Source organism: Salvelinus sp. IW2-2015, linkage group LG4p (genome assembly GCF_002910315.2).
Source record: "Salvelinus sp. IW2-2015 linkage group LG4p, ASM291031v2, whole genome shotgun sequence".
Taxonomy (NCBI): domain Eukaryota; kingdom Metazoa; phylum Chordata; class Actinopteri; order Salmoniformes; family Salmonidae; genus Salvelinus; species Salvelinus sp. IW2-2015.
In genome coordinates this window covers 11,213,660-11,232,729 of record NC_036841.1, presented here as the reverse complement: position 1 = coordinate 11,232,729, position 19,070 = coordinate 11,213,660, and the positions used below count along the sequence as shown (strand labels likewise).

General features: G+C 42.0%; 1 protein-coding gene and 2 pseudogenes across 1 annotated transcript in view; all 3 read left to right on the top strand.

Moving 5' to 3' along the window:
- The window catches only part of LOC111960496 (unconventional myosin-Ic), a 53,748-nt gene extending 46,508 nt beyond the window's left edge, over nt 1–7,240 (top strand). The window contains exons 25-32 of the mRNA XM_023982503.1: nt 1,790–1,873; nt 2,038–2,131; nt 2,212–2,267; nt 2,594–2,729; nt 2,957–3,027; nt 3,276–3,373; nt 4,222–4,321; nt 4,690–7,240. Coding sequence (XP_023838271.1) covers nt 1,790–1,873; nt 2,038–2,131; nt 2,212–2,267; nt 2,594–2,729; nt 2,957–3,027; nt 3,276–3,373; nt 4,222–4,321; nt 4,690–4,716 — 666 coding nt within the window. The 3' untranslated portion in view covers nt 4,717–7,240. The remainder of the gene's footprint in view (nt 1–1,789; nt 1,874–2,037; nt 2,132–2,211; nt 2,268–2,593; nt 2,730–2,956; nt 3,028–3,275; nt 3,374–4,221; nt 4,322–4,689) is intronic.
- Nucleotides 7,241–8,028: 788 nt separating this feature from the next.
- LOC111957673 (NLR family CARD domain-containing protein 3-like) lies at nt 8,029–14,846 on the top strand (annotated as a pseudogene).
- A 159-nt stretch (nt 14,847–15,005) lies between these two features.
- LOC111960495 (large neutral amino acids transporter small subunit 4-like) overlaps nt 15,006–19,070 on the top strand; it is a 29,885-nt pseudogene continuing 25,820 nt past the window's right edge.

The window sequence follows — 19,070 nt, the reverse complement described above, 5'->3', positions numbered from 1 at the left end:
ATAATTGCGCCAACAGTTGTTGCCTTCTCACCAAGCTGCTTGCCTATTGTCCTGTAGCCCATCCCAGCCTGTGCAGGTCTACATTTTTAGCCCTGATGTCCTTACACAGCTCTCTGGTCTTGGCCATTGTGGAGAGGTTGGAGTCTGTTTGATTGAGTGTGTGGACAGGTGTCTTTTTATACAGGTAACGAGTTCAAACAGGTGCAGTTAATACAGGTAATGAGTGGAGAGAACAGGAGGGCTTCTTAAAGAAAAACTTAACAGGTCTGTGAGAGCCGGAATTCTTACTGGTTGGTAGGTGATCAAATACTTATGTCATGCAATAAAATGCAAATTAATTACTTAAAAATCATACAATGTGATTTTCTTGATTTTTGTTTTAGATTCTGTCTCTCACAGTTGAAGTGTACCTATGATAAAAATGACAGACCTCTACATGCTTTGTAAGTAGGAAAACCTGCAAAATCGGCAGTGTATCAAATACTTGTTCTCCCCACTGTAACTAGGAGGGTGAAAGAAAGTTCATGAATATTCATTAGCTTGTGACACTGCTCTCGGCTCAATGGGCTCCCTTGGATTACTGACACGAGTTCTACTCATATGGAGAAACTTTAAGTATTTACCCAGACGACATCCACACGTGTTTTGGGCCACTGTGATGTTTGCGGTGTTGTGTTGATGTGTAGAAGTTCTTATCAATTTGTTGACGAATGTGTGCAGGAGTGTTTACAAAGCTCTCTGTCTGTGTCTTCTCAGGTTCATCAAGGGCTTCATCTACCGCCATAATGAGCGCTGTCCTGAGAATGAGTACTTCCTGGATTATGTGCGCTACTCCTTCCTGATGAAGCTGCGCAGGAACCTCCCCAAGTCAGTCCTGGACAAAAGCTGGCCCACGCCACCGACCGCCCTCATCGAGGTAACGCAACATTACACGAGACACAGAACTAGTCAGTAAACAGTCTCAATCACATTTAAARTGTACTATGATGTAGGTCAGGGGTTCCCAGACTTTTTTCACTCAGGCCCCCCCCCGTCCAGCATTGGGGAACATTGCGCGCCCACCACGCCTGTTTCTCTGTGCACAAGCATTGTTCGTGACACAAACTGTTTCTCTCTGCCCTCTCGTTGGCAGAACTTTTTGCAGGTTTAATGCTTATTTCCTTCAATTCTACACATTTTGTCATGCGGTGCAGAGAACATGTTGCAGTTTTAAAGCAAATTTTCTTGCAATTCTATACATTTGGCCATATCTAATGCGTATTCATGTGATATTTGAGTGACTCAAATGTTCCAACAAAATCTACGGGCTAAAAAACCTAGGGAAAAAAGTTAGCTGACATGGGCTAGTTGATCTGGACATTTCTTATAGTTATAAATGGCTCTCTGAGGTATACAATGACTGACATGACAAGAGGAAAACTGATGACTACCCAATTTAGAAATTGCACCTTGTGCATTCTACTATTACAAGTTGAAAGCCAGACTGAGTTCCTGTAAATAAAATTATATATATATATATATATATATACACACACACACAGTACCAGTCAAAAGTTTGGACACACCTACTCATTCCAGGGTTTTTCTTTATTTTTACTATTTTCTACATTGTAGAATAATATTGAAGACATCAAAACTATGAAATAACACTTATGGAATAATTTAGTAACATTTTGGAACCATTGATGTAGGCTACATTGAAATAGTTCTGTCTGAATTGAGGCATCTTTCTTGATGACATGTTTGAGTTGTTAAAATGGTACATGACAAGTCATTCTCCGTCCAATAGGCGTCGGAACAGCTACGTAAACTGTACATGCAGAACATGGTGTGGGGCTACTGCAAGAGGATCAACCCAGAGTGGAAACACCAGGTATATAGCATATTATAGAGTATAGTAGTACATTTTATGTCTTACAAATGAATGTGTGTTCATAGCTCTTCACCAATACGAGTTCAGAACTTCAAATGTGGGTCTTCTACTTCACCAATATAACTTCTCTCCAAACTGTTTGTCCATTCTCTCTGTCTATGAAGTTGGAGCAGAAAATGGTGGCCAGTGAGATCTTCAAAAACAAGAAGGACAACTACCCCCAAAGTGTCCCAAAGCTCTTTATGGGCACAAGAATCAGTAAGTGCCTTGATAAACACGCATGCATTCACGTATATACACACACCTAACATTCTTCCTGTGCCTCTCTCTCCCCTCAGATGGAGAGGAGATTAACCCCAAGGTGTTGCAGTCACTTGGCAGTGAGAATATGAAGGTAAGTACAGTACTAGAGTGTTAATATGCCCATTTGATTCTCTACTTTGGATTTATGTAGGGTTGTGTACTTGTCTTAATATATACTCAGTTCAGTATATTCATGTGTTACTGATTCTTAACTCTGATCGTGTCTGTGGCATGGCTTATCCAGCCTAGCGGTTAATGCTGTTCCCTACAGCTCAAACGTTTGAAACCAGCCCACTGCCTTTGTGACACACCCTCTGTCTTTCCTACGGTCTCTCCTCTTGTCCAATGAAATACAAAATCCGTGAAGATATACGAACCCCCCACCACCACCAATAATGTCCCCCTCTCACTCCTCAGTATGCAGTCCCAGTGACCAAGTACGACAGGAAGGGCTACAAGGCACGACCAAGGCAGCTGCTGCTCACCTCCAACTGTGCCGTCATCGTGGAGGAGGCCAAGCTCAAGCAGCGCATCGACTACGCCACCCTCAAAGGTCAGCGGTCACATGGTTCGGGGGAGAGGATTGGTTGGTGGTCAAATGGCGTTTCAATTGAAATTCTGTTTACTTCCTAAATTGATTGAATGGAAATGGAATTGCCCCATGCCCAGGGTTACTGTTGTCAGGGGTCCTTACAGAGGCTACGCTGAATTGATCTGAGTGATGCTCATAGTTCTCCCAATTGTCTCTGTCTGTGTCTGTCTCTGTCTGTCTGGCCTCAGGTATCTCAGTCAGCTCTCTCAGTGATGGTGTCTTCGTACTGCACGTGCCCACTGAAGACAAAAACCAGAAGGTGAGGCTGACCTCAGCGCTGTCTTAGTCATAACATGGTCCTAACCCCATGGCCATAACCCCATGAGACACTGGTTATTACGCACTTAACCGATGCCTCTGTTAGGTGTAGCAGTGAAGTAGCCTGATCCCAGGTCAGTTTGTGCTGTCTTGCCAACACCTATTGTCATTGTCACGCCAAACGCAAACAGATCTGGGACGGGCTAGTAGTGAAGCTGTAACTCCTCTCCGGTCTCCTCTGGTCTGTAGGGAGATGTGGTGCTTCAGAGTGACCACATCATCGAGACCCTGACCAAAGTGGCCATCTGTGCTGACAAGGTCAACAGCATCAACATCAACCAGGGAAGGTGAGTTGTTGCACTGAAACGGGCCGCGGTCGGATAGTGGATTTGATGGCGTGTCATTCTGTTTGTGGTGTAGGTGTCACTTCATTTGGATAGTCTATTTGTAGATACTGAGACCCGGAACTAGATAAGCCATGTACTGTGTTATTCAGCGGCATGTCAGCTTTCATTGAAAAACAGGTCTACGTTTCTAACATTTACTGGTCAGATTGTATTAATATAAACTATGCACAATCGACATTCTGGGGTTAAATTGGAATTCTACCACCAGCTGGATTTGAATTCATAGACACCAGCATCACCATCTGCAATCAGATTAGTTTCATTTGTTAGAATATATATATATATTTTCAAAAAAAAAAAAGCCCTTTTTTCTCCCCAATTTCGTGGTATCCAGTTGGTAGTAGTTACAGTCTTGTCTCATCGCTGCAACTCCCGTACGGACTCGGGAGAGGCAAAGATCGAGAGCCATGCGTCCTCCGAAACACAACCCAACCAAGCCGCACTGCTTCTTGACACTGCCTATCCAACCCGGAAGCCAGCCGCACCAATGTGTCGGAGGAAACATCGTACACCTGGTGACATGGTCAGCGTGCACTACGCCCGGCCCGCCACAGGAGTCGCTAGTGCCCGATGAGACAAGGATATCCCTGCCGGCCAAACCCGGACGATGCTGGGCCAATTGTGCGCCGCCCCATGTGCGCCCTCCGCCTGGACTCGAACCCAGAATCTCTGGGATGCAGTGCCTTAGACCACTGCGCCACCCGGGAGGTGCGGGAAAAAAATATATATATTTTGACTGTAAATGAACTGCACCTCATCTCTTCCTCCTTTCTCTCTCTCTCTCCCAGTATAACTTTCACGGTGGGCCAAGGTAAAGAAGGGATCATAGACTTCACTTCTGGCTCCGAGCTGCTGGTTGCCAAGGCGAAGAATGGCCACCTCTCAGTGGTGAGTCGGAATAACGGAGGGATATAAAGCATCAGTCCTCCCCTACAGGACTAATACAGTAGGTTGGAACATCAATACTGCATGATTGGAGTCAGAGATGATTCATTATTGGAGTCCTGCACTAGTATTTATATAAGCTAACTGTACTTTACTTTTTAAGCAGGTTGTTGTTGTGTGACGTACAGGACATGATAGTTTTGTTAACGCCTGTAAAACTGTACATTGATTTTCATTGTAGGTGTAATCTCAGGTAGAGACCATTTGTTCTGCATGTTTACATTGTAAAGATAACTTTAATCAATCATTGATTGATTGGTTAAGTTAACTTATTTGTAATGGTTACCTCTGTCTTCCCTGAACTATTTCAGACTGCCCCTCGACTGAACTCAAGATGATAGACATGACTGATCATCTGACCACGCCAAGGAAGTCCTTCCTAGAATACGCTCCTATTCACCAATCACAACCGCAGACCCTTCTCTGCCTAAGCCAATCAAATGCCAGGTCTCGCTACAGGAACGGCATGTGCTTCCAATTAAGAAAAAGTCAAGCGATTTAATTAATTGATATTTATGTTTATATATTTTGGGGATTAATACTTGTTATTTGAAATATTACGATTTTATATATGAAGCCAAGGAATAACAATGTTTTGGTGCATTTTTCCTGCACTACTTATGCTTAATTTGGGAACATGAACAAGCAGTCAATGAGGGTGTATCGGGTCTCCTTTTGCTTTTTCTTTCCGTCATTCTTTTTTTCACAATATTTTCTCTGTTCAGCAATGTAGACTTTGCACCCTCTCTAATACTACTCTTAACTGTTTGGGGGCAGAGGCTTTTGTTAAAGTGGAAATGCCGTACATGGCTGATGGTATGTAGGCTAGGTTTGTTATAAGCTATCGAGGAGCAGGGAGTTTGGTAGAGAAGGTCATAAGGAAGAGTTATTTTTTTCAAACTTGTGTCGACTCGGAAACAATACTCTGAGGTTTTCTATCTGAAGGGATATTAGCAGAAAAGTCATGTGCGTGTGTGACCTTTGACCCAGAGCATACTGGCTAGAATGTAGAGCACATTTGGTCTGTGCAGTGCCATAGATCTCTAAATCATTGTTTGATGTAAATATCATGGAGGAGCCCAAATGAAAGCGTAAACCAAAGCATTTTGGTGAGAAGAAAATTGTTTTTATAATTGATTTATAATGGAAACGCCATAGTGTATGGTCTTTACAATGTATAATAGAGATACAGAAAAAGAAGGTGAGAAAGGAAAAAGGCAAGAGAACGAAAATGAGGGGGGTTGTAAAGAATAGAAAACCGTTTTGTCTTTGCGTTTATCTCTTGTTTACCACCCAACAATTGTGCCTTTCTCCTTTACTAAGTTATTGTTAATGGATTATTTATATGTTGATACACCAATTAAACAATGACACTTTGGGGATGACCTTGATTCCACTGTTGTTAGAGCCAGATGTCTCAGGATGGCCTGGAAGAAGACGATTCAGAGAGAAAGATGCATGCATACTGTATACACACACACACACACGCACACACTTCACTCCAAGTTAGACCTCTGGAGTTGAAGCTTTATGGAATCACGCTATGGTCCACTTGCTTATCTTTTGTGTCACGTTTCCAGGCTGCTGTTTCCGTACTCTGCGTAAGTCGTCGGACTATAGTAGTAGTCAGGACAACGTTCACTYCTTCTTTTAACACATTTACCGTTACTTTCCTGACGACGATTTTTGTGCTATCCTTTGTGACGGGGACGATAGTACAGACGAATGCACTAAATAGTGATGTAGAATCTATCCACAGTGTTACGCTACAATACAGCCTCATGTTTCTGGCGTATCGACAACATACAGCCCAGCCCTCTCAACATGCTTTTAATGTTTTGATTGGCACTTCTGAACACAGGTCTTCAAGAGAGATGAGGCCCCATGCACTGCAGTAAATGCAATCGAGACTCTTCCTGGTGTTTTAATACCTACGTCATAGGATATACATCATAGCCACGGGTGTTCTTCACAGAAAGCACATGGGTCAACGGGAACATCCTCAGGAACACTTAGCAATCTTTGTAACAAACTAGAGGTGTGTTTGGTATAACCCACGTGACACTACAGTTCATAGATGTGAGTTTTAATCTACACACCTCTCCCCAGCAGACTTTCTGAGCAATGTTTCACTCTTCACGTTTCTGTGCTGCTTCTTCCTTGCTTTGCCTCTCGAGCGCCGGCCCCCCATCCTCCTCCTTCTATGACCAAGCCTCTGAGCTGTGTACAGCTGGCAACCCAGTGAAAGAACGGTATGACAGGTGCAATATGCCTAATTAAAGGTGTGCTACTGCACTGACGCTAGCCAAAGACGCAATAGTAGATGTAACGTCTGTTAATTGTCTGTTGTATGATTATATGTCAATTAAAGTGTTATTATTTTCCTGGTGGAAGATGTGTGCTTGGTGAGTCTGGTCCCAGATCGGTCTGTGCTGTCTTGCCAATGCCAGACAGCGCAAACAGATCTGGGACCGGGCTATTGTGTTCTGTGCTCTAATAAGAGATTTGAGCCAAGTGAGGATTTGTAAGTGTAACATTCATTTTGACTTGTTCAAAAATGGTGTGTTGCTAATGTGCCTTGAGTTTAATAGAAATACAACCAATTTTGTATGGAATTCTGTGACAAATACCTCCTTGACGATGTCACTCATTCCAGAGTAAAAACTATATATACCAGAAAATCGTCCTCCTTTTTAAAATGTCATAGATAAAATGCTTCTTTTTAAAGACTGTCTCAAACCAAATCCTATGTTTAATCATTTACAATACACAAGTTATCAGTCCTGAGTTTCTGTATGCACCATCATGTAGAATTAGACCAACACGCTAAAGATAAAATGTCAAAATAAACTTTAAATTATATTATCCTGTCTGGGTCCTTCATTACAAATGTCCTTCCTTGATAATTTGATGCATTTTAAAAATGAAACTAGATTATGCAAGTAAAGTTAGATTTACTCTGAATTTTACTGTGCGGTCTTTATAGTCCCAAGCCAGAACAGCTAAAACCTACCATCTTGCAACATGTTGAAATTACGTTTTGATCTCAAGGGACTGTACGAAGTGACACAATCCTCTGCTGTGATGAGGAACTTGACATTATCTCTAGTCTTGAGTTTGAATAGTCTCTCTGCTCTATAGGTGTATAAAACCAATACACCAGGCTAGACTAGGTATATCAGTGGTTCATCATTCAGGAAAGTTAAGTTTCACTTTCAAAAGGGGTAAGTTTCTTTTTAGTAATCATTCTACCTTTTTGTGTTCTGACTCTTTGACACATTTGACACTGATGCCATAACTTGTATTGTGATAATCATGTTATAACATGTGTAATAAGTTATATTGTAATCTTAGTGGCAACAGGTTATTATGGAATCTTGCAAACTCAGATTAAACTCTGTTTTATGAAGTCCGATATTACACCATTTAAAAATAAATATATAATTATTTTCTATTTATGTTGACTTAATAATTACAATTCAATAACATACAATAACATTTATAGTTGACAAGTTTGTTTTATAGCCTAAGCTACAATGTCACACTAATATTATCATTCCATATTATTCTTTTTAGGCCTACATCAGGTTTTGAAGTAATAATAATTACATTTATTAATGATATTTCCTGTTTTTAGCCATGGCTGAAATGACAACTGCGACTGCGTGGATCTGTATTGTTCAATTTTTTTATGCTGTAAACAATGCCTCAATTTACAGAAAGAAATGTGGAAGAACCACTTCCATATTCAAACCACTTCTCTTGCGAGTCTTGTATGTTGTTGAATAAGCGGGCAATAGACAAATACATTCTGTTAAACCAGTCACCGCAAGAGTGAGTCTCCCCAGTCCCCACAATGGCGGTGGGGACACGCAGTATAGAACTACAGGAGCGTTGTGTGCAACTGGTGGAATGCTGGAGCCAAAATGTCACCCATGGGTCCTACAGGAGATGCGGGCCATGCTGAGAGACCTGGGAGCCATGGCCTTCCAGGGCCTACTGGAGCGGCGCTTCCTCTTCGACCAGGCTGATCTGAGCTCTTTCTCCCTGGACTGCAGCGGGCTGTCCAAGGCCTTCCTGGTGGAGATCCTCCAAGAGGACCGGGCCTCGCTCACCTACCAGAGGAGCTTCCACTTCCTCCACACTAGTGTACAGGAGTTCCTGGCTGCTCTGTACTACGTCCTGCAGGCCCRCTCCGGCTCAGACCCGTTCTCAGGGCTCAAGTCAGCCGTTGGTGTAGCCATGTTTCCAGTTGCCCTGCACAAAGTGTTAACCTCCACTACTAATAAGCTGCTGAGGCCCAGACGGCTCCTGCGCAGATACGTCAAGAAGGCTTTCTCCTGGGGTGGACACCATCAGTCTGGTCACATGGACCTCTTCTGCAGGTCAAATAATATGTGCATAAAAAAACATATACAAAAACATAGACAAAAGTAGTTTTGTTTTGTCATTCACTTCATCCCATATTAACGTTCACAAAATGTCTCTGTTGTTTTTCTCTCCATTAATTGTACATTATTTTGTATTTTTCTCCTTAGATTTGTATCTGGCCTATTGGTACCTCAAACCCGTGTCATCCTGGATGGACTATTCCGAGGCAGATCACAAATACTCCCATCTCTCTCCTCCTCCTCTCTATCCCTGCCCTCTCCTTCACCTCCTCCCCCCCCTTTCTCCTGAGCCTGCTCCACTCTCAGCTCCAATGTGGCAGACTGAGTCCAGAGAGGCAGGTCAACGTGTGCCACTGCCTGTACGAGGCCCAGGACCCAGGCCTGGCGCAGCGTCTACAAGCCTGGCTGCAGGTCCTGGCCCAGCAACAGGTCCCAGACCAGTCTAACCCAGCCAAGAGGGACTGGAGCGAGCTGGCCTTCCTGCTGCAGCTGATCCCAGACCTGCAGGATCTGAATCTGGAGGGCCAGCGGCTAGACGCAGAGGGCCTGCGCAGACTGTTGCCTGTACTCCCTCTCTTCAGTACCCTCAGGTGGGCTAAATCAGGTGTAACACCTTAAATCAGGCTTAATCCAACCCAAAAATTAAGTCATCTATATTTTTCTCCAAACAGTATTTGTTTCTTGATACATGAGGATGAAAACCCTGTGTATTTATCTCCTGTATTCGTTCCTCATAAAGGCTTGGGCAGAATCCACTGGGTCCAGAGGGGGCAGTTGTGTTAGCCTGTGCCATGCAGAGCCCAGACTGCCGTGTCGAGAGACTGTGGTGAGGACAGTATAAGGGCTAATTGAAGCAGAGAGAATAGTTGTATAGGATAACTGACATCACCACCTTGGAGGGACTACATGCACTAATTTTTATTTTCTGTTGCAAAGTGGTTTAAAACGTTTTCCATGGCATGCCCTAATGAACACAACCCTGTGGAATTGTTCTAGTTCCAGGGTGGTGGGGGCAGGACTGGGTTGTGAGGGACTCATGGTGCTTACAGAAGGACTGAAAGACAACCACACAGTGGTCGACCTCAGGTAACACAGGATATCAATGCTCTGATAGGCTACAGGTAGTCAATAAAACTCATTATAAAGCAGTCTTTCACCAATCATTGTCTGCCATCATTCCATGTTTTAAGGATGGCCATCAATCACATTGGCGATGTGGGAGCAGGCTGTCTGGCGGATCTACTGCGGACCAATCATACACTTAAAGATATCAGGTGAGGATGGAAAAGCACTGCGATCAAAGATATCATCCTTTGCGGTTAAAAACAGCCTAGTTACACATCTGTGGTCAAGTTCTCTCACATTCAGTTCACACTAGGTAATTACAAGAATAAGGCCTGGATTCAAATGATCGCAGATGTGCACTATCACTGTACTTAGGTTATTAATCTGTCTTGGATTGATCCTCGGCCATAGGCTTTTGGTCAAGTAAAACAATATAAGCAACAGACTTGTTTTTGTGTTCCTCAGGCTCCGTGACAACTAGATTACTGATAAGGGAGCATTACTCTTCCTGGAAGCACTGACTAAGAATACCACTCTGGAACATCTCTGGTGAGCAGTTTACACACACACACACAGTGACACACTGTTATACCATGTTATACCATGCGTTCATCACCCTTATCAAAGGGGGTGACACTCTAGACTAGAGGTCGACCGATTATGATTTTTCAACGCCGATACCGATTATTGGAGGTCCAAAAAAAGCCGATACCAATTAATCGGCAGATTTTTAAAATGTATTTGTAATAATGACAATTACAACAATACTGAATGAACACTTATTTTAACTTAATATAATACATCAATAAAATCAATTTAGCCTCAAATAAATAATGAAACATGTTCAATTTGGTTTAAATAATGCAAAAACAAAGTGTTGGAGAAGAAAGTAAAAGTGCAATATGTGCCATGTAAGAAAGCTAACGTTTAAGTTCCTTGCTCAGAACATGAGAACATATGAAAGCTGGTGGTTCCTTTTAACATGAGTCTTCAATATTCCCAGGTAAGAAGTTTTAGGTTGTAGTTATTATAGGAATTATAGGACTATTTCTCTCTATACCATTTGTATTTCATTAACCTTTGACTATTGGATGTTCTTATATGTACTTTAGTATTGCCAGTGTAACAGTATAGCTTCCGTCCCTCTCCTACCTGGGTTCGAACCAGGAACACAACGACATCAGCCACCCTCGAAGCAGCGTTACCCATCGCTCCACAAAAGCCGCGGCCCTTGCAGAGCAAGGGGAACAACCAAAGCGAGTGACGTTTGAAACGRTATTAGCGCGCACCCCGCTTACTAGAAGAAAGGCATTGCTGTTTATGGTTAGGTACACATTGGAGCAACGATACGCACCGCATCGATTATATGCAATGCAGGACACGCTAGATAAGCTAGTAATATCATCAACCATGTGTAGTTAACTAGTGATTATGATTGATTGATTGATTGTTTTTTATAAGATAAGTTTAATGCTAGCTAGCAACTTACCTTGGCTTACTGCATTCGCGTAACAGGCAGGCTCCTCGTGGAGTGCAATGTAATCAGGTGGTTAGAGCGTTGGACTAGTTAACTGTAAGGTTGCAAGATTGAATCCCCCTAGCTGACAAGGTAAAAATCTGTCGTTCTGCCCCTGAACGAGGCAGTTAACCCACCGTTCCTAGGCCGTCATTGAAAATAAGAATGTGTTCTTAACTGACTTGCCTAGTTAAATAAAGATTAAAAAAGGTGTAAAAAAAAACACACAGATTTCCGATTGTTATGAAAACTTGAAATCAGCCCTAATTAATCGGCCATTCCGATTAATCGGTCGACCTCTACTCTAGACCCAAACTGTTATAGACCTATATCCATCCTGCCCTGCCTCTCCAAAGTCTTTGAAAGCCAATTTAATAAACAGATCACTGACCATTTCGAATTTCACGTACCTTCTCCGCTGAGCAATCCGGTTTCCGAGCTGGTCACGGGCGCACCTCAGCCACGCTCAAGGTACTAAACGATATCATAACCGCCATCGATAAAAGACAGTACTGTGCAGCCGTCTTCATCGACCTGGCCAAGGCTTTCGACTCTGTCAATCACCGTATTCTAATCGGCAGACTCAACAGCCTTGGTTTCTCAAATGACTGCCTCGCCTGGTTCACCAACTACTTCTCAGACAGAGTTCAGTGTGTCAAATCGGAGGGCCTGTTGTCCGGACCTCTGGCAGTNGTTCAGTGTGTCAAATCGGAGGGCCTGTTGTCCGGACCTCTGGCAGTCTCTATGGGGGTACCACAGGGTTCAATTCTCGGGCCGACTCTTTTCTCTGTATACATCAATGATGTCGCTCTTGCTACGGGTGATTCTCTGATCCACCTGTACGCAGACGACACCATTCTGTATACATCTGGCCCTTTGGACACTATGTTAACTAACCTCCAAACGAGCTTCAATGCCATACAACACTCCTTCCGTGGCCTACGCTAGTAAAACCAAATGCATGCTTTTCAACCGTTCGCTGCCCGCATGCGCCCGCCCGACTAGCATCACTACTTTGGACGGTTCTGACTTAGAATATGTGGACAACTACAAATACCTAGGTGTCTGGCTAGACTGTAAACTCTCCTTCCAGACTCATATTAAACATCTCCAATCCAAAATTAAATCTAGAATCGGCTTCCTATTTCGCATCAAAGCCTCCTTCACTCACGCCGCCAAACATACCCTCGTAAAACTGACTATCCTACCATTCTTCGACTTCGGCGATATCATTTACAAAATAGCCTCCAACACTCTAGTCAGCAAATTGGATGCAGTCTATCACAGTGCCGTCCGTTTTGTCACCAAAGCCCCTTATACCACCCGCCACTGCGACCTGTATGCTCTAGTCGGCTGGCCTTCGCTACATATTRGTCGCCAGACCCACTGGCTCCAGGTCATCTATAAGTCTTTGCTAGGTAAAGCCCCGCCTTATCTCAGCTCACTGGTCACGATAACAACACCCACCCGTAGCACGCGCTCCAGCAGGTATATCTCACTGGTCATCCCCAAAGCCAACACCTCCTTTGGCCGCCTTCCAGTGCTCTGCTGCCAATGACTGGAACGAATTGCAAAAATTGCTGAAGTTGGAGACTTATATTTCCCTCACTAACTTTAAGCATCAGCTATCTGAGCAGCTAACCGATCGCTGCAGCTGTACATAGCCCATTTGTAAATAGCCCACCCAATCTACCTACCTCATCCCCATATTGTTTTTATTTACTTTTCTGCTCTTTTGCACACCAGTATTTCTACTTGCACATCATCATCTGCTCATCTACCACTCCAGTGCTAATTTGCTAAATTGTAATTACTCCACTACTATGGCCTATTTTTTGCCTTACCTCCTCATGCCATTTGCACACGCTGTATATAGACTTTTTTTTCTTTCTATTGTGTTATTGACTGTACGCTTGTTTATTCCATGTGTAATTCTGTGTTGTTGTTTGTGTCGCACTGCTGTGCTTTATCTTGGCCAGGTTACAGTTGTAAATGACAACTTGTTCTCAACAGGCCTACCTGGTTAAATAAAGGTGAAATAAAATAAAATATGCTCCAATTAATACATTTCTTATAAAACATTTGAATTCCAATCTGGAGGTATGCATTTATTTTTATTTTTTTTGCTTTATTTAACTAGGCAAGTCAGCTAAGAACAAATTCTTATTTTCAATGACGGCCTAGGAACAGTGGGTTAACTGCCTTGTTCAGGGGCAGAACGACAGATTTTTACCTTGTCTGATCGGGGATTCGATCTTGCAACCTTTCGGTTACTAGTCCAACACTCTAGGCTACCTGCCGGCCCATCTGTAACCTTAACATCTTAGCATCTGTAACCTTAACATCTTTCATCTAGATGACATAGCATTGATACTGTTATCTGCTCAGTTTCCTACTATTTGAACAAGATAATATTTTACATATGTTGATATTTCATTGTGACTTTGTCTCTTTGCTCAGGATGTTTGACAACAAGTTATCAAAGGAGGGAGTCAGGAAGCTGAAGGAGTTCGCCAGGAGAACGTCTCATCTGGACATCAAAGTGTGCATCTGATTTCATCTGCCTTTCCTGTTGCTGATGATAGACTCCAAGTACTTTATCATTGGTGGATGGTGTGGTTGTTTACAATTTGTGTGATATGGTACTTTTGCACATATACATGGTATGAAGGATGTTATTAGTATTTAATTCTTATTTTTGTTCAAACAACTAAGAGTTTATATTTGGTTGTCAGGTTGTAATAGGTCAATGAATGGAGCCATAGGTCAATGAAYTCGTCGGCAATAGGTCTACACGTTTTTCCAATAGGTTGCATTCTTGTGTTGTCAAACGCCTCCAAGTAACGAGTTTAAACAGCACTTCCATGTATGGCCAGCAGAGAGCAATAGACCTGCATACACATGACCTACTGGAAGGCTAGGGTTATCGTCTACTATGTGCAAATTAGATGATCATGTTCACTCTCTAACAAAGTTGGGCATTAATGGATTAACAGTAATTTGTTGGTAGCCAACTAAATTTTACTACTTAGAATTAATATTGAAATGTATTAAGTTGAGGGTGACAAAATTAAGTTGAGAGTATTTCTTTATTCTACCACAAGATGTCACCATCAATATAAACTTTTCTGCAGTGTTTTTGTTTGCATCCTTCCTAGTCTGGTCCATGGGGACATGTCATTATCCTTTGTTTCACATTTCCATAGAAAAACGAAAATATGTCAAGTACCTGAATAATAAGGTAATTTTTTGTGATGCCCAGGGACAGTGCTACTATTACTACAAATCGAATTATATATGTTGTCACCTGTGAAGGTAGAAACTCATATTCCCTTTGTTTTGCACTTTGGAAAAAGTTTGTCTGAAAAAAAAAAAAAAACATCGGGAAAATGCTTCCCATTTAAGTCAACCGTAAACAAGTTTGCTATTTTTGTTTTATCTATAAATAGACTAGGCAATGTACAAAACTCGACATGTAATTGAAAATAAAACAATTCGTGCAAGTCCTTATTTAAGTTCATATTATTTGCCATAACTCCCACGTTTTCTGTGTCAAAACATTAGCTGGCTGTTTTCACCAATTATTTATTTCATAATTTAAGCGCTCTCTGATTGGTTTGAGCTCTTTTCTGGCTCAGGGCCTGGCCAATGGAGACGCAGGCTTGTTTGTGCAGCTTTCGGTGCGAAAATAAAAGCAGGAATCTGCGTTGAAAAGAGAAATGTTGATGCAAAGAAACAAAAGATTGAGTCAAGTCTACAATCTACAGTATATAGATGTTATTTGTTGTTTTGAGAATAACAACTATAGATTTTAATACAAAGACTAAGTCCAGTCAGTGGAGAGGCAGGCGACTTTGTTCGTGGTTCCAGACACACAGGTATGGTACTGCACTTTAGGGATGCGCTACTGTTATTCTAAGGGGAGGAATCTGTAAATTCTCTACTTTGCTTTTATTGAAAATTGATCACTGAAAAAAAAAATATCAGCTATGTTACACAGTGCAGAAATGCAATATTGTTTCTATTTTGTCATATCTTCGTAGCCGGCCCTGAAATGATGTCGACTGATTATCCGAGACAAAACATGCAACAATGTTTCAATTGAAACTTCTCTTAAAATGACTGTGTATAGGCCTATCAAGGACAGTATGAGTCAATTATACTATGAATTTGATGTTGTTACATGAGGTGTTTATTGTTGCTTGCAGTGCTGTTAGTTTTCAATATAGCAACTTTACTGTTACATATTGTCTTGTGCACGTGATTTAAGAGGGTGATCATCCCAATTATGTTTTTGTTTATGGTGTTTTGCTTGAGTAGCCTATACACCGTTTGCAACGCTTTCGCTGGTATCTTGAAATGTTTCAATTATTTTAGGGAACTAACAGCATGCAGTTGACTTTTTCACAGTGTCACCTGATCATGATTTTATTTTGCATTTCTACAGATTAAGTTTAAGAGTTTATATTTTTTATGTCCATAGGGAAATTTGCTTTGCAACGAAGTACAGCCATATTAGATAATACTGTCCTTACCTGTGTGTCCATTTATTCATCCTTTTGGTAATAACATTAACATTGCGGGGAAATGTGCTGCATAATAATAGTGAAACCATGAAATGTCGTTGCTGCCAAAACAGCAGCAACAAAGGACATTGAGATTTGTGAAACGGCATGGAAGCTGTAGGCTAATTGCAGCTTTGTTGCGAACGGTGAGACTATTCCTATGCACTGCGTGCTGTGTTTACGATGCTGAACAGCTGATCTTCGTGCGAAATAAATGGGGTGGGGGTGCACGAGGCGCATTGAGAGGGACGATAGATTTCAGTCCAGCTCAGACCAGTTTACAGAGCTGCTCATTTCCCGCACCATGCTGTTATTGTTTAAGAACCTCACAAGGACACGGCGAATCAAAATATGGGCTTAATACACATTGTCAATAGTACTGAGGACCTGACCTTCACAGACATAAATAAAATAACTAACTAACATATATAGTCTAATATGTAGTAAAAAATTAAATGACTGAAATCACGAGAAAACGAATACCACCTCATAGACTAATATAGTATGCAATGCATGTCTAATGGTTAGTTGGCCAGTGGGTCTGTTGTTCATCGCTGGTCATACAATTATTTGGGAATGAATTTGACAAAATATGAATGTTTCAGGCTACATTTCGTGATACATAGGCTTAGTACGGGCAACTTATCCTCGTCATTATATATTACGTTACACTATTAGCCCATAGGCAGATATTGATGTCGGGTGAAGATGGCGATGGGAACAAAACGTTCTCATTGCTGAGAATCTCGCGCCGCACTGGTTCGAACCGGCTGGAACTTGGCCTCACGTGGAGTCATTCTTGGTAGCGTTATTAATATGCAGCCAATGGTAGAGGTCCAGGAAACTATCTGCCAATCAGAGGGAGCTAGTGCAGTGTTTTGGGACATGAGTAGGAGGGGTTTTGTAGTCCAGGCACGCTCATTGAAGAGCTCAGCTGTTTTGTAATAGTGAAAAATTTGTATCCTACAAGGACAAAGACAAGGGAAACCCYGTGACTTAAAGGCTGATAGCTTCGTCTTCTACTGTACACATACCATAATTAGCGTAAGTAGGTATATCCCCCTTATGTATTGGCTATCTCTGATGTATCCCTCACCAACTCATATACAGTTTTGTGTAGTATGAATGTCAAACAACTACCAAATGTGTCTCTTCACACTCTTAGACCTGACCCTTAATATGTATCAACCTTATCTTCCAGGCCACCAGCCCTCCTTCGTTCTACGAGCCTCGTTGTGCCCCTCTTCTCCCCGTGAAGATGGCACCCTCCCTGGCCACAGCCTTCTCCAGGCGCTGGTGGATGGCTGTGACTGCGGTCGTAGAGAACCTGCTGTTCTCTGCTGTGCTGCTGGGCTGGGGCTCCCTGCTCATCATGCTCAAGTCTGAAGGCTTCTACTCCTACCTCTGCAGAGAACCTGGTAAGGCTGTGTATCATGATGCACTACAATACCCACAATGCTCTGTGTTATATATCCTGTTTTGTCACTATAGGCGGTTGGGAAATTAAGACAATTGATCTGATTTATACAGTATAACACTATTCCAGGTGCTCAAAGTTATTTTACATTGTAGGCCATTTTTATTACAATGAATAGGAAACCCCAAAAAGGGAATACCGTTAATACATGTGTTATACCTGTGTTATTATACAAGTATTGTAGATGTGAGAATGATGGAAGGTTTTTGTTGCTTCAGTGAATGCCTAGTTTATGTTTTTTTAAATACTTGTTTTCATTGTGACATTTAGCAACGTTTGTTTTTATAGCATTTTTCCCCTATACCTAGTATTGGGGGGAAGGGAAAGGGGGATACCTAGTCAGTTGTCGAACTGAATGTATTCAACTGAAACGTCTCTTCAGCATGTGAGACAGGTGAATGGGTATCACTTGGGCTTGGAAGGTCTGACAAAGATTGAGTGTGTTTTAAGCTATCCTACTTATTATGCTTATTTCATTCAGCAACAAAAGGTGTTTCTATTTCACTACTGTGAGACGAAGAGGACTTTACGTGTCTGTGTAGTTTTAATTCAATCGCGTTTGTTGGACTGGTGCAACACTTCAATAGTGCTCTTTAGAACAATACCATAAGTTATTTCATTGGGGTTTACAATAGAAGGATGTGATAGAATGTTCAGAGCAAATGGATGTTCTGTGGGTGAGGATAGGATGAAGGGGTGGGGGGTTTCTAATCCAATCACATTGAGCAGAGGAATTGTATGAGTTTCCACTTACATTTGACATGATCAGTTCCTCCTGAGGGGCTTTGTCTGCTTCAATGCAAATGTAACCAGGGCCATATTCACAAAGAGTCAGAGTAGGAGTGCTGATATAAGATCAGTTTCTCCTTTTAGATCATGACTAAGGTTACATAGACAGGGAGACCTGATCCTAGATCAGCACTTCTACTCTGAAATGCTTTACGAATACAGGCCCAGAGCAACTACTGCAGAATATGACATAATTGAGGTTTTTGAACAGTTTTTTGATGATGTTGCCATAAAGGACAGCACCTATATAGCCTGGCTAGTGTTGAAAGTGTGTGAGAGGGATTTATTATATCATTGTCCAAAACACTTGCGTTGTTTCCAGCCCAGCCAAAGTTGAGCTTTGAGACAAAAAACACATCAATAGCAGTCAGCCTGTTTAATAAGCCTCTAATGCAGCTATGATTCAGAGCTCTCGCTCTCTCAGTGGGGATTTGATGGTTCCACTAAATCATCCACATCACAGAGATGATGGATGAAACCATGGGGTGGTGGGATGAAAGTACCAGGTACATTTCCAGGTGCTCATAAGGGCATCTTTTGTTTTATTGGTTTATTTGCATCTAAATGCTACAGCAAACCGGTGACTTGGATATTTCTCCTCTCTCGCTCTTTCTTTCTCTCTCTTTCTCTCTCTCCCTGTTCTCGTAGTCTATGACTCATCTGTCCTCCTTTGATCTTTCAAATACACAGACACTTAGGGAGGCAGTGGGACGAAAATACATCATCATTATGTAGGTCGTAATGTAATATCATTAGAACATGGCCTGTGATGGACTAGAACATATAATAATATCATTAGAACATGGCCTGTGATGGACTAGAACATATAATAATTCATTAGAACATGGCCTCGATGGACTAGAACATTAATAAATATCATTAGAACATG